The sequence below is a fragment of the Propithecus coquereli genome, unplaced genomic scaffold, assembly GCF_000956105.1.
Source record: "Propithecus coquereli isolate 6110/MARCELLA unplaced genomic scaffold, Pcoq_1.0 Scaffold142, whole genome shotgun sequence".
NCBI classification, from domain to species: domain Eukaryota; kingdom Metazoa; phylum Chordata; class Mammalia; order Primates; family Indriidae; genus Propithecus; species Propithecus coquereli.
Window position 1 is genome coordinate 5,771,807 of NW_012138525.1, and position 15,531 is coordinate 5,787,337.

General features: G+C 50.8%; 2 protein-coding genes across 4 annotated transcripts in view; one reads left to right on the top strand and one right to left on the bottom strand.

Moving 5' to 3' along the window:
* The window catches only part of RALGPS1 (Ral GEF with PH domain and SH3 binding motif 1), a 305,604-nt gene that overhangs the window by 102,430 nt on the left and 187,643 nt on the right, over positions 1 to 15,531 (bottom strand). The gene's annotated exons all lie outside the window — the stretch shown is intronic.
* Positions 1 to 15,531, top strand: part of ANGPTL2 (angiopoietin-like 2) — a 34,181-nt gene that overhangs the window by 16,588 nt on the left and 2,062 nt on the right. Inside the window, exons 3-4 of the mRNA XM_012639807.1 lie at positions 11,092 to 11,285; positions 13,183 to 13,453. Of these exons, the coding sequence (XP_012495261.1) occupies positions 11,092 to 11,285; positions 13,183 to 13,453 (465 nt within the window). The remainder of the gene's footprint in view (positions 1 to 11,091; positions 11,286 to 13,182; positions 13,454 to 15,531) is intronic.

The window sequence follows — 15,531 nt, forward strand, 5'->3', positions numbered from 1 at the left end:
CCCACTTAGAAAGCACCCAGCATGGGAAGGAATGGCAGGGATCTCATTATGGAGACAACTTGAATGCATGATAATTCACCTTTTTTTTTTTTTTAAGCTAAGTGTCCCCAAATGTTGGTATTTGATCATTAGCAGCAGATTTCTTGTGACCATCTCACTGCTGAGCTCCCACACAAAGTGCTCCCAGCTGGGACTGAGCACTGTGTACGCTGCATGGCAGGCGGAGCCAGAAAGTGAGCAACTAGGGGAGGGCCCTGCCCATTCCTGGTTCCTGGCGTTGGACTAAACTGGGAGGAATGAGCGGATGGTCTCGCTCCCGAGCAGTCGGCCCAGCCAATCACCAGAGAGCTCTTATCAGATCTATTCTGACAGCTTAGGGCAGGGTCTGGTCCTGCAAGACAAAACCCTCCTCTGTGCTCTAGCCCAGCAGATCCTTTGTTCCTGGGGACATTGTCCAGCCAGAAACACCTTTGCAGTGAAACACCTTTGCACCCAAGCCATGGCAGCTTTTAAATCTTTCATTTGACAATCCAGAGCCATCCGCTCTTTGTCTGGGCCGCTCAGCCCACAGCATGCCCTTCCCCTGGGGACCGAGGGAGCTGTAGCCGCTTATCTGAAGCTGCACTCTGGGGCTTGTTCCCAGCCACAGCGGGACAGTCACAAGCTGGCACAGGAGGGGAGGTGGCTCCTGGCTTCTCACTTGGGCTTTATCATATGTCTCTCAGGTCTGGCCAGCCCTGGGGGCATTTTGTTTAGGATGATACTGTGATGGGGCCAGTGCTGAATGGTCCTGCTGCTGCTGTTACAGAGGAAGGCTGCAGGGGTCATTCTCTAAGAGGCCAAGGACAGGATGGGTGCCTGGGCTCTGCAAGGCTGTTTTCAGCCCTCCTGCACAGCACTTGTCCCAGAGACCCATCAGGGAGGAAAAGACAAGGCCACCACCAGCTGCCATGGCCAGGCTTTGTCAGAAACAAATCTTTAAAAACCAAAAGCAGTGAGTACTTCTAATTGTTTTCTCCCCTGAGAATGAGAACATAACCAGCTCAGTTTATTTCTCAGTGGATGAAGAAGGAGCCATAAAATCATGAAATATTAGAACTGTCAGAGGCCTCCCGGGTCCCCTCACACAGCCTTCCTGTCACAGAGCCTGTTGGGGGCAAAGCTAGATAGGTACCTGGACTTGTAACTTCCAGGATATTGAGGTTCAGAGAGGTCAGGTAACTTAGCCAACATTACACAGCTAGTAAGTCATTCAGGTAAGGCTCAAACCCAAGTCTACCTTAACTACTCTGAGATGTTGCACATCTCCACGGGGAGGCTGGAGGGGGGAAGATCGCCCCATGAATGCTTGGCTTGGCCCCAGCTGCCAGGGACCGGACCCTCTGTCACGACTTCCTGGTACCAGGTTCCAAGCAGCTCCTTAAAACAAGCTGCGGGAATGGAGGTGGTGGGTTTGTTATTAGAACACTCACGGTTCTAATAACACAAAACACTGTTGCTACAAACCCACCAATACCATGCTGCCCCTTCCCAGGCCTCGCAGGAACCAACTGAGCTCTCCAACAGAAAACACAATGTGCACCTGACTCCTAGCAAGAGGACTCAACTGAAGCTGCAGGCAAATCTAATTTTAATTTTTATCAAACCTGGACACATCCTCTGTGGTTACTTCTATTCAGCATTTCAATGTATAGCTAAGTCTTTCAATGTATAGCTAAGTCTGAAGTCCTGATTTCTTTAAATACTAGCTCTAAATATATAAATGTCGGTAGATATGATCTTCTCTGGCTACATTAGGTAGCCCCCACGCTGCCACCTATCACTGTGTAGTAACAGTGCACACATGGAAACCGAGGCTCTCACAACAGATGGACTACAGACAGGAAGGCATGGACAACTTGAATGAGACTGTTTTCCTGGATGGAGTCTTCCCCCTGTATTTTATTTCACCCTGTACGTGAGATCATGGTTCCTCGGCACAATAGAGAATGAAATCCATGATGCCATGGTGTCCATCCTTTCTGGGGGGCAAGCCGGCGCCGATGCAGGTGAAAGGTGCTGGCTTGCATGTAGGTGGACCTGCGCCAGCAGACTGGGCTTCCAGGCTTGAGCACTGCAGAGAGCTGGAGAGCACGAGGTGCAGTGACGACGGTGAGGGCGGGTGACTGTGGCGACCCCCAACTCAGCCTTCAAGGTCATAGAGGCTAAGGGAAAAGCCTGCGCAGGGCACCTGCCTCCAGGGCGTGTGTTGCTTCCACTGGACTATATTTTTTCTAGAATTTTTGGTTAAACAAAATAAGATTCCCAAATTCATTACCAATTACGTAATCTAGTGATATCTCAAAGGACATTCTTGGTTAGCTTCCTCCTAAACAAAAGCCAGTAAAGGAAGATGGCCCACCTGGATGATGGTTCCCAGGGGGCGTCTTGCCTCTTACTTTGCTTTCTCTTCCTCCTCCTCTGGTACCCTGGGGAGCTCACACAAAGAGCCTTTTGAGGTGATGGCAAGCTCCATTCCTCAGGCAGTTTTCCCAGGGACACATTCGGCTAAATGCTCAGGCTATTTACAGCCACAGGAGATAAACTATCAGCTTGTTACTGTTAAAAGTCTGGTGATCTGGCATCTTGCTGCCTGGAAATCCCAACAGTTTGGCACTTGGCAAACTGACGGAAATCTAGAAAATCCTGGAGATCAGGCATCTGTGGCCAGCTCACTAATCATACAGATGGATTGCTGCGGTGAATTTATACTGTACCCTGAGATGCTGCCAAAAAAACCCCCAAAGATAAAGCAGTATTAAGTTAGCCTAATACTACAAAGTGTCTAAAACAAAGTTGGTTGGGTTTGTTGAGCCCAATGGTTAGTTCATGCCATGGTTTGAATGTCCTTTTCAAAACTTATTTGAAATTTAGCTGCCAACGTAATGGTATTGGGAGGTGTGGCCTTGAAGAGGCGATTAGGTCATGAGGGCTCTGCCCTCGTGCATGTAATAATGCCATTATTGCAGGAGTAAGTTGGTTATCACGAGAGTGGGCTCCTGATGAGAGGACGAAGCTCGATCCTCGTTTTTCTGTCTGTCTTGTGTGCTCGCCTGCCCTTCCACCATGGGATGATGCAGCATGAAGGCCCTCACCAGATGCCAGTGCCATGCTCTTGGACTTCTCAGCCTCCAGAGCCATGAACCAAATAAACTTTTTTCCTTTATAAATTACCCAGCCTGTGGTATTGTTATAGCAGCAGAAAACAGACTAAGACAGTTTGCTATTGTAAAAGTAATGAAATGTACTTCTAGTGGTTTCTATCTGCACCAACCAAGAACATAGGCAGTGGAGACCTATCTATGGGAATACTGGAGACAGTCCCCACCTACAACTTCAGCTCTCCCTGGGATGAATCTGGACGAAGATTATGTTGAAAATAAGCCTGATGGGTCCTCATCCTGTATCTCAAGATGAGCCAACGGAGTTACAGGGCCTGGAGTAGAGCAGTTTTATGTGATCATTTAAAAAAAAAAGAATGAGTGAATAAAGTGGGTCCATGGTATAATGGTTAGCACTCTGGACTCTAAAAATGAATAAGTAATTTTTCCTTAGATTTTTTGAATACAATAATTTAAGTTAAAATGACAGTACATACACAGAAAAATTTTACTAAGAAAGGATAATTTAAATGACAAATAGAATAGCTTTTAAATTTCTAAATGTTGAAATTAAGTATCTCAGACGGTATGTCTAGCATAAGGTCCAAAAGAACAAAATCCACACATCTGGCACCATCCCAGACATAATGTGCAGACTCCATTGCAGCCCGTCCAGACTTTCCCACAAAACAGGTTTCCTTTGCCAGGGTTTGCTCTGAATGTGGATTATTGTCTGTTGTGGGGTCCCTGTTTCCAGATGGATTCATTATTATTGGTTCTCAAGCTGGAAGGCACAGAATGAAGGGAACGAAAGGAACGCAGCTCACGGTGGTGAGAAGGTGGAGGAGGGAGGAAGGTGAAGGAGGAAGGAAGGCATGTGGAGCACTGCGGGACTCCGGAGTGAGCCTGCGACTGGGAAGACTGACACCCACTGCCCCAAGAAGGCTCCTGCCCCGAAGGAGCCCATGGTCTAATGGGGAGACAGACCCCCAACAATCCTAAAGTGGTGTGAAAACCACAGCACAGAAGGTGGACCTGGGTTCTAATTCCAGATTCTCCACTTTCCAGCTGGGTGATCCTCTGAGCCTTGGCTTTCTCATCGTTGCAGCAGCTCGTGAGGATGAAATGAAACGGTGTGTAAAGAACGTGGCAGGCGACAGGCTCTAGATATATAGTCATCATCATTCTTATTATATTCCAGTAGAGAGAGAGATATGAGGCATTTTGGGAACCCCGAGCAGGATTAAGTAGCTCTTCTGGGGTAGGGAAGGCTTCCTGGAGGTGGCAGTGAGGAGGGCTGAGGGCCTTGCAGATGTGCTCTCAGAGGCACTGCTGGCAATCATCAAGAAATCATAAAGACCAGGCTTGGTGCCAGACAAATGTTCTGCTTTCAGAAAGAGAAAAAGGATGTAATACCAGAAATTACATGCCAATTGGCTTGTGATCGAGCCCCAGTAAAATTATAGAAAGAGTATAAAAGGGGGTTTGTGAGCATTTAAAAGATTAAAAGGTAATCAATGAAAGCCAACATAGGTTCCTTAAGAAGCCGCTGACAAAGCTGACCCCCTTCCTTGGCAAGGGTAACGGGTGGGCCAACCACAGCACTGCCATCTGTCCGGTATCCATGGATTGCAATCAGGGGTCTGACAAGTTCTCCCGTGATGTGTCTGCAGAATAGCACCCCAGTCTCTGAGCTGAGCACCCTGGTCACTCTCACTGGTGCACCCGGGGAGCCTCAGTACACTGCCCACCTCTATGTCCAGAGACCTCCCTCACCCAGGCAGCCTTGGGCACCATTGCCCCCAGGGAGCCCCAGGGCTTCACTCCTACCAGTGCCAGGGAGCCACAGCGAGCTGCTCACCTCTGCGTACAGTGAGAGCACCATAGCTCCTTCTAATTTAACCTCTTTTTAAAATTGCTTTAAAGCCCCTGTTCTCCTCCTGCCCAACTGCACTAATGGAAACCTAAGAGTGGGCACAGTGCTTTTGAAAGTGTTCCTTGGAAAGCAACAGTACAAACAGGAGAAATAGGACCCCTTTAATCCCTTCATGGGCTCTAAGAGCTCTTACTTGGGAGGCCTCAGACTGGATCAAGTGCATTTAAATACACCCACCTCACACATCTCATATAATTTTTACTGTAACAATTTTGAAAGGATTTAATAATTTTGCCCTTAAAATTATTTGGCTAAGAGTAACCCAGTTAATTTATGGTTGGCTCTGACTTCTCGGCAAACATCAGGCATGTTCAGGAATTCTTGGGCAGTGAGAAAAATCTAACCTACAAATTGTTTTCAAAAGTAATACCATTTTCATGAAGACAAAATTAACAATAAATATGACAAGATGTTACACTTCGTAGAAATTTAATTACATACTAATAAATTTTGATTTTGTAGTTTTCTCTTCATATTTTAGAGCCAGTAAGTTTTTTTATGCTTTATACATTTCATAAACTCCTGAGAAGCTTACTGGCCCCAGGCACTGTGCCCATCGTCTGAGGACTGAAGTGTCCTGAAAGTAGGCACGAGCATGTGGACCTTTTCCCTAGAATGATCAGAAATGACATGCAGGACATCAACTCTGAGGCTCTGAGATACCTTTTGGCGCATACAAGCTATTCCTGTGTTTGGGTTGTTGTTTTGTAGTCTGGTTCACCGAAAAGTAGCGATTTACATAGAATATATACGTCCATAACCAAAACATAACTTTGCCAGGCCTTCTGGATAAATGAGGCTTGGGCACCACATGTAGCTGCTGCTCACCACTGCCCCTCACATCCCATTCCACACCCCCGGCCCCGTCTGTCCTCCTGCCCTCACGGGACTCCCGGGGAGTCCTGATGCTGGCCAGGTGGGACTCACACCTAAGCAGTCCACGTGCCCTGGCACTCAGCTGTATTCATTGGGGTAGGAAACTGCAGATCCAATTTCAACAATTAGTCATTTCTCCTGTTAGAAAAATGTTTCAGGGAGTGGCAAAAAGACTTTTTGGAGAAAGACCATCAGTGAGAATAATTGAAAACAGCATACAGTTCTCATGTAAAAGCGGAATGTGTCTTAGAGATATCCCAGAAGCCTCTCCCCAGTGCCCACGTATGGACTAAAACATTCCCAGGAGCAGCTCCCTAGAACTGAAAGCTCCCCAGAATGTTTCCCACGGGCCATGGGGTACTCCACACGGCCTAAGGTGGCCAGGTCCTGACACTTGGGGCTGGGTTTCGTGGGTGGAGAGGCCTATCAGACCGCTGGCCAGCCACGTGGTCCAGTCCGACTCACGGCCCAGAAGGACTCTGCTCTTCTCCCCGTGGCACGGCCAGGGAGAAGAGGCCGCCCTCCTGCCCCCAGAGACCCCGCTTCTCAGCTCCCAACCTCAAGGTCAGAGACTCAGGGAGCCACGTTTCCCCAGTGGGAGAGGTCACTGCACTGAAGGCTCCTGCAGGGTGTGAGCCCATTTCTGCACCAGGCCTGGGTGGGTAGAGTCAGGCTGACGCTGTTCTGCCCCAGAACCACAGGGAGAAATCTGGGAATAGGAAGTTCTGCTTACACTTCGGCCTGGCCTAGCTGCCAGCTCCAACTCGGCTTTAGCAGAAAGGCCCCGCACTGTGGGTAGCGAGCACCTACTCAGCCGTTAAACAAGCGGCTGCTGATTTCCCAGGAGGCTGTGTTCCCCGTGCGCCTGATCCCTGGTAGCAGGAGGGAAGCGGGGAGGAGTTTAGGCACCCCAACCCGCTCTCCTCTAACACTTGCCAGGGCTCAGCCCTGGGGCTCGGGGCAGTGTTCCCACTTGCCAACACCCCTTTCGCAGGCCTGCTACGCCGGGCCCTGTGTGCTCTCCCCACCCTGCTTCTCCAGGGAGCCACACAGACTCAACTTGGCTGCGGTGCTGCACTTCTCTCCACGTGGAACATTCGGCTACCGCTCTGCTGAGAGTGTAAATATGGTCTTTATGGAGATGAGGTCGAGGCGCTCACTGCTCTCGGAGCCCAGGTGCCGCCGAGTTAGTGTTGGCCTGGTGCTCCAGGCAGAGCTGCCCTCTCAGAAGGGAAGCCAAGTTAAATACCGCCCGGACACTTTGCACTGTTCCAAAGGGAGCGCTTTGCCCACTGCACACTGAAAATTCAGTTTCATTGACAAAAAAGATTTCCATTCCTTATTTCAACATATCTTTGTGGCCCTCTCCTCTGAAATTCTGACTTTTAAAATATGCCTTGTGGAAAATATATATTAGTAAACGATCTTACATTTAGTCTTGGAAATTGAAAAGGAAATATAGTAACACATGTATGTGGTGGCGGGTGGGGGACGAACAGCTTCAGAAATGTCAGCTTTCGTGTATCAGAGGAAAAAAGGGGATAATCTTCACTGAGCCCCTGCCCTGGCTGGCCTCCACGCTGGGTGCTCTTGTGCTCGCGAGACCCTCAGACAGCTAGGGTCCTTTCCACATTTTACAGATAAGAAATTGAGGCTCAATGCGGAACCTGCCCAAAGTCACACTGTGAGTAGGCGAAGCCGCCAAGACTGGTGCCGCGGGCTCCTGACTCCAAGCGCGGAGTCAACCACGGGCTCCTCAGTGAAGGTCAGACACGTCTCCTGGCCCTCCACAATGTCATTATTCGTATGTGACAATTACAGACTCATCACTGCATGATTTATATGTTGCTGTTGTAGATTTCTCATCAAAGTAGGATGTTTTGGTTTGGCCGTTTTAATGGCTCCACATGGCAATTTTGCTGCTGCCAATTTTTCAATGTTAACTGTCTTTCTGGCAAATTTTCATCCATCCTTTAAGTTTCTGACCTTTGCGCTGCTGCCTTTAGTGTATGAAAAGGGGATGTGTTTGAATGCAAGAGATTTTGTAGAGCTCTCCTAAGGGTTTCTGAGGGAAACTGTATCTGGATGTGTGGTTCTTGGTGGGAGCTAATGGGTCCTGAGAGCCATGTGAAGCACAGAGACATACGGAGATTTTTTTGTAACAGCAAATACCAGACACTTCCACCTATTTTATACCCACTCTAGAAAGCCCTGAAGAATCATCAGATTCATCTCAGAAAAAAAAGAAAACTACTTCTATATCATAAAAGATACTAAAATACTCATAGTTGAAAATAGGCAGTGGACACCAAAAGGTATGCATAGAAGAAAAAATCACCAATATAGATTTTTAAAGGTTTAACAACTTTACAAAGGAGAACTATAAATTTTTATTTTTTTAACCTGGCTGACTGGCAAAGATTAAAATTAGTCCTAGGGACACAGGTAAGTCAGCCTGGGCTCCCTCCCCTTGGGTTCACTCTGGCTCGGGAGAAAGAAGCGGGCTTTAGAGCGTGGGCTCTGGACACCAGGACCCCTGGGTGTGTGTGCCTGCTCTGCCTCTTACAATCCATGTGACCTTAGGGTGTCCCCTCAGGTCCCTGTGCTCTGGTCTCCTCACTGTAAAGTAGGGAGACTGGTGCTGCGGAGGAGGTCAGGAGGGTCAGGTGTGGAAACACGTGGGTAGGGCCAGGAACAGGGCCTGGCACCTGAGACATGCTTGGGACGCACTGGCTGTTATTTCACTATTGCTCTGCCAGTCAGGACTCGTTCAGAGCTGGGAGTTCATAACCTGGACTTCGGGGGTCCACTTACCTTCTGAGACTATATACAAAACTGTGTGAGTCTGTGCATTTTTCTGAATAGAGGATAGTTTTCCCCAAATTCTTAAAGGAACTGGTGGCCCCAAAACATTTTCAAACGCTTGCCTTTTAAAAAGCATCCTTTGTAGAAACGCCAAAGGTAAAGTGAAACCATCGAGGGCACCCACAAAAGCAGCTCAGGCTGGAGCCCTGAGGCCACCACTCTCCTTCTGTCTGACAACTCTTGGTGGCCTGCGTGCTCTGCAGGAAGAGGTCTGCTGCTTGCTCTCAGGGGGCATCATTCCGCAGGTTTCTGCTGGATCCTCCGTCACCAGCATTTGCATCAAACGGCCTCTCCTGAGCTGCTGCCTTGGTAAGGAGCTGGGAGGCCTCCCAAGCCCACTGGTGCTCTGCTCCAGCTGGCGGGGACACACTCCCATTCTCTGCCTCGGTCCCTGGGGCTTGGGCTGAACACAATCAAAACTTTTTTCTTCTTTGTGAATGCTCTTTCTGGCCTCCCCTTCCCCAGGACAGATACTGAGGGGGGCCAAAGGCAGGAAGTTGCATCAGGCAAAGGAAGTGCTGCTTGTGCCACCTCTGCTGCCCAGTGGTGGGGTGCTCGGGTTCTCCCCCATCCCTTGTGGGGGAGAGGAGCTTCTCCTTGGGAGATGAAGGGAGAAGCCCCTCAGACTAACTGTCAGCGCCCAAACCCACCTTTCTTCCCAGTGCTGTGTCAGGCGCTGGGGACTGAGGGATGAGCAAGACAGCTCCTGCCCCCAGCCAGGTTCCAGGAGGTGCTCAGACATAGCGGCAAGGCCTCAGGAAAACCCACCTGAGAAGTCCAACAAAGACCAAAAACCTGCATCTTTCCTATTTGATCATCACCTGTGAACTAGTTGAGCCCAATCACCAGCCAGGATGGAAGGAATCTGAGAAGTTCGATCTGCACAGGAAGGGCTGACTACACCTGCCACTGGCGGGCATCCCTACCCCCCCACCCCCAGGAAGAGAAAGGACAGGACTCCCCAGAATGCAATCGAGAGGAGGTGTGAGGGCAGCTCCCCTCTACTGGGCATCAGTGCAGCCCCTACGGGGGCTGGGACCCAATACATGGTTGTTAAATAAATACACAAATTAATAGAACAAGATGGAATTTCCTTAGCACTTTTGTTTTTAACCATTCTCAATCTGGGAATATTTTGAAGAGACTGAAGCAAAGTGTGGTGATTTTATTTATTTTAAAATATGTATTTGAATGGCTGAGCCTTGAAACCTCCTGAAGATTCTTCAGATCAAAAAGATAGATCCCATCTTGTCCAGACCTTGGTGACTCAAGTTTGTACCTTCTTGCTGATGTGACCGACATCAAAATATAGGAAGCCACTAGGGAAGGTGGGAGATACCCATTCCTTCTGCCTGGGCTGCCTGAGTGTAGTGAAGTCACCGAGAATCACAGCACCCTGGTGGTCTGAGTTCCCGAAGAGAGCTATGGGTTGGGATGTCTCCTGGACATCAGCCTTTAAGTTCACGGACCTGCCTACAGACCTCACAGAGTGAGTTCTGAGCACCTAGCCTTCAGTGAGCTTCCCTTGGAAAATAACAGACTGAGCAGAAAGGGAACCTGGTCCCCCCAAAAAGATGGTTGGAGACCAATGTACAAATCCCAGAAATATCCTGAGGTCTTGGGCTACATGGTCAAATTCTGGGCATAGCCTGGGCCCGTGACTCTGTGGAAGTCCATTTACTAAAAACTGCAGAAGTCGTCATGAAGCGCTGTCATTGGAAAAGCAACTGTGGAATCGGAATTGAGGTGTGCCCATCGAACTTGGCCCCCAGGACTCAGGAAGAGCAGTCTAGGGGAGCAGTCTGCCTGCTGGAGCAAAGCCATCCGAGGCCATGCTGCACTGATTGGTGTTGCTACGTTTAGTGGGCACACACCTCTCTTTGCCAATAAAACTAACTTTAAAAAAATCACTCCAAGAACTTCCATCCAAATGAGCTCAGTAATCCTGACAACAGCGAATGAGGGAAATATGATCTCCCATCTACAAATGAGGGAAACTGAGGGCTGGGAGAAATGAGCAGGCCTTCCCAAAGTCATACCGAGGGAGTGAGGGGAGGAAGTGAGCTCGGAGTCCAGGCACCCTGACCCCCCAATCCCAGGCTGTTTTCATGCTATATTATTTGTCAAATTTGCAAAACAAAAATTGGTCCCCTTAAACTGCAAGCCTGCGGCTCCCAGCCAAAGCCTTGCCAGAGGTTGTGCCTGCTGCAGGGGCAGCAGGGGTGTAGCCTGGTGACAGGCAGGTCTGTGACGTGTGCGTGTCTGTGTCCCCAGGCCCGTGGAGAGACTGCCTGCAGGCCTTGGAGGATGGTCACGACACCAGTTCTATCTACCTAGTGAAACCAGAGAACACCAACCGCCTCATGCAGGTGTGGTGTGACCAGAGGCACGACCCTGGGGGCTGGACCGTCATCCAGAGACGGCTGGATGGGTCTGTCAACTTCTTCAGGAACTGGGAGACATATAAGGTGAGATCGGGCAGGATTTGTCTGTGCCACCCGCAAGGTGACTGGCCCACCCCAAGAGAGGCCTAAATAGCCAGGGAACAGCCACTCAGAGGGAGGTGCACGCTGACCAAGGCAGGGCCTGTGTGGCCCCAGACAGCAAATATACCTGGGGCAAGAGGGACACAAACAGAACAAATTTGGCAAAACTGCCAGGGGGTAGTGAGGACCTGCTCCTTCTCTGCCTGCTGCTGCAACTGCTGCAGGACAAGAGTTGGTAGTGCAGAGCACCAAAGCCCCGTAGGACAGGGTGGGAAGTTCAGAAATGCTGGCATGGGGCCCTTGCTCCAGCCTAGGGAGCCTCTCACCCCGGGTTGGGGCTTCCGTGGGGAAAGACTGCTCTTGAAGCCCAGAAGGGGCAAGTCCTGAGGCTCCCAGGCCCTGGGAGGATCCCCAAAGAGTCCATGTAGGAGTCTGTGCCAATACCCGGCTCCTAATTCCAGGGCTTATCCTCTGGGCTCCCCAGTTCCCAGGGAACTGAAATGTTCATCCTCATAGAGGAAAAGGCTGCTAGGGCCCAGCCGCACATGGCTCTCTCTCCTCTATACACAGAGGTGGTACTAAGGACAGAGAGAATGGCTACATTTACTGGTGCCAGCTCCGTGCCAGGCACCGTGCTACGCACTTTCATGCGTCACCTCACTTAATCGCATGCCACCCCCCTGCGGGAGGCACTGTCATCAACCCAGCTCACAAGTGAAAAGGTGAAGTGACTTGCTCAGGGCTGCTAAGCTAGGAAATGGCAACACAGTGACTGCAGCTTAGGCCTTCTGACGCCAAAGCCCACAAACAGCTGTCAGTCACAGCCCTTCCTGGGTCTCCTCCTGTCCTCCGCCCCACCTCCTGACAGGCCTGTGTCTCTGCTTCCTCCTCCTTCTCTTCCTCCTCCTCCTGTTCCTTCTCCTCTTTCTCCTTTTCTTCTTTCTCCTCCTCTTCTTCCTTCTCCTTCTCTTCCTCCTCCTCCTTCTTCTCCTCCTCCTTCTTCTCTTCCTCCTCCTCTTCCTAATTTACAGGTTCCTGAAGACTCAGGTCTTCACTCTTCCCTCCTCTCCCTCGCAGAGCCAGTACAGCACAATGACTGATACTGGGTTCTGCCTTCAAATCCTGGCCCACCCTCAGGCGCTCTGTGACCCTGGGCTTTGGTGCACCCGTTCTAGGGAGGATGGTGATGGTGCCTAGCTCTTAGGCTTGGCATGAGGATTAATAACACAACCTATGTAAGGTTCTTATAACAGTGCCAGCACACCACAAGTGCTCACTAAATACTAGCTATTATTATTGATGAATCACCCATTTTCAAGACTTCAGTGGCTATCACTCAACTGATGAGTCCCATACTACATGTAAAGAATAATAACAACAAAACCAGTGGGTTTCAGACCTAGAAGGGAGCCCAGGTGGATGGGACACATCTGTCACAGCTCACACCTCTCTGGTGCATTAGAGCTTGCACGTGACCCTCACGTACAGCCCCTTCCCAGAGGAGGAGGCTGAAGCTCAGGGAAGTTAAGGGATTTTTCCAAGGATTGCCTATGGCGTGCTACTGTGTGCCAGGCTCTCAGTTTACCACGGCACACGGCTCCTGCAGCAACCCCGCGTGAGGGTGAGGAATGGGGCTCGCGTGGTGCCTGGCACAGAGCGGGCTGTCTGCGTGTCTTTGAATGGTATGTGATTGAGGCTCAGAAAGGTGACTCATCAAGTTACACCGTGGAGTGGGGAGTGGGGGCTGAACCAGCCTGCCTCGTGCTCTCCTGTTCCTGGGCCCCTCTATCCAGGGCAGGGTGTCCGGCGGCCGCTGGTCAGGCCTGCTGGCTGTGGGCGCCGCAGGCTCCACACTAACGTTCTCCTGGGCTTTCCGCAGCAAGGGTTTGGGAACATTGACGGTGAGTACTGGCTGGGCCTGGAGAACATTTACTGGCTCACGAACCAAGGCAACTACAAACTGCTGGTGACCATGGAGGACTGGTCTGGCCGCAAGGTCTTTGCCGAATACGCCAGCTTTCGCCTGGAGCCTGAGAGCGAGTACTACAAGCTGCGGCTGGGGCGCTACCATGGCAACGCAGGCGACTCCTTCACCTGGCACAATGGCAAGCAGTTCACCACGCTGGACAGAGACCATGATGTCTACACAGGTACGAAAAGTGGAGTTGAAGCCCCGTGCAGGGCAGGGAAACAAGGTCACCCAAAGCCAGGGCCCGATTCCCGGGTTGGAGGGGAGATGTGGCCAGCTGGGCCAAGCTGCCTGGCCCTGCTCCTACCCGGAAGGTCCCTTCTCTGCCCACAGAGCCTGTCACAACACTGGCTCAGAGTGGCGTTTACAGAAAGACAAAAAAGAGGTATATAGCAGGGCTGCCCTGGGCCAAGGCAGTCGCACACGTGCTGGGCTGTGGCCTCGCGACCTCTGGTCTCAGGCACCTGGTGTGGTGCTACACATCCCCGCCAGCCTGGGCCATCCACTCTGGGCTCCGATGCCAGCTCCACCTCCTACCCAGTCACGTGTCCTTGGGCATGCTGCTTAATCTTCTTGGGTCTCAGTTCCTGCATCTGGAAGTAAGGACGATAACTGCCTTGCAGAGTAGGGAGAAGGCCAGAGAGAATGTACGTAAGGTGCTTTGTCTGGGACTTGCAGTATAGTAAGGGCTCAATAAAGCGGGCTATCTTTATGGTGACTGTTATCAGCATTCATGCTCATGCAATGCTGTAAGGAAGCTATAAGAGAAAACCAGAGGAGAGATGAAGTGATCTGTCTAAGATCCCATGCTTCAAATCTAGGTCTTTGCTAAGACGTCTTTATTAAATAAAAAGCAAGGAAGAAAACATAAAATTATAAGCAGCACAGATATGGTGCAGCCCTGAGTTCAGACATGAGACTCCCCCACACTTAATGCCTCCCAAGGCCCCACACCCAACTTCTTGAGATGAGGGCCTCTGGGCCCTAACAGGTTGGTGAGGTCAGTAGGGCCCAAGCTCCTCCGTGAGGCCAGCACCATCTGACCGCCAACATCGTCTCCTGCCCTAGCTTCCCCTGTCATCATGGTCTGAAGGCCATTCCCTCCCCTTCAAGGAGTGAGCTCTGACTGTCCCAGAAATGGCCTGCACTACAGGCAAGCCCTGACACCTGCATACTCAGCTGGTGGCCTCCTCACTCCAGGTCACCATGGTAACCACACTCTGGCAGGTAGTTCTCCCGACATCAGAGGCCAGGAGAGATATGACCCACCTGCACCATGTAGACACCTCTGTCCACCCACTGACACTGAACTGACCCTGCTCGAAGGTTCCCTGGAGGAGGAGTACACCCTTGTTCTGAAGCAGTGGGTCTCCTAGGCCAGAGCTACCGAGGCTTCCACAAAAGCAAGGCAGGAGGATGACCCCCAGAACTAGTAGACCCTGGGACATGGGGACTGCGACAGCAGTTCTTGAGGGCACTCCCAGGGAGCAGGCAGAAGAGATTCCACAATCCAAAACTGTCAGATCAGTCCAGGAGCAAAATCAGTGGATGGTGAGGAAGTGAGTTCCCAGTCCCTGGAGGTGTGTGGGCCAAGTGCAGGAGGGGCCTCACTGGCGACCAGGAGGCTGACGATGGGCTGCGTCCCCCTTTCGCCTTCTGCCTCAGACTGCCTATGACCATCTCACCCTGGCCCATGACCTCGGCCACCCAGACCAGCGGACCCTCCCTGAGGAGGGGTCCCCTCCCCAGGCCTAGGGCTGAGTCAGGAAACTGGGGACGCCGCAGCTGATAGCAGCTCCTCTTGCTCCTCCCCATGCAGTGTGACGGCCCTGCGTGCCGGCGTGCACCTTGCCCACGCGTTTTACTGCTGTTCCGAACTGCCTGTCCTTGGCAGCAAAATTCCTGATGTGATAATGCCAAGAGTTTTATGGAAATATCTTTCTTTTGTGAAATAATACAAAAAATTTGGATGGAATACAGGCTGGGGAGCAGTGGACGAGCATTTCTTCTTAAACACTCTTGTCATTCTATAAAGATTATTGATCCAACAGTTTTGACTCTTAACAATTCCCCAGAAAAGCCCTTTCTCCCTCCCCAGCCCACCTCAGGCCTTCTCCCCATCAGAACCGAGGTGCAGGGTCCTGCTGGGGCCTCCTGCACACCCAGCCTCGGCTAGCATCCAACATGCCTTCACCGAACTCTCACAGGAGTCCTGTGCAGTAGGTGTCATTTTTATCCTCATTTTACAGATGAGAATAC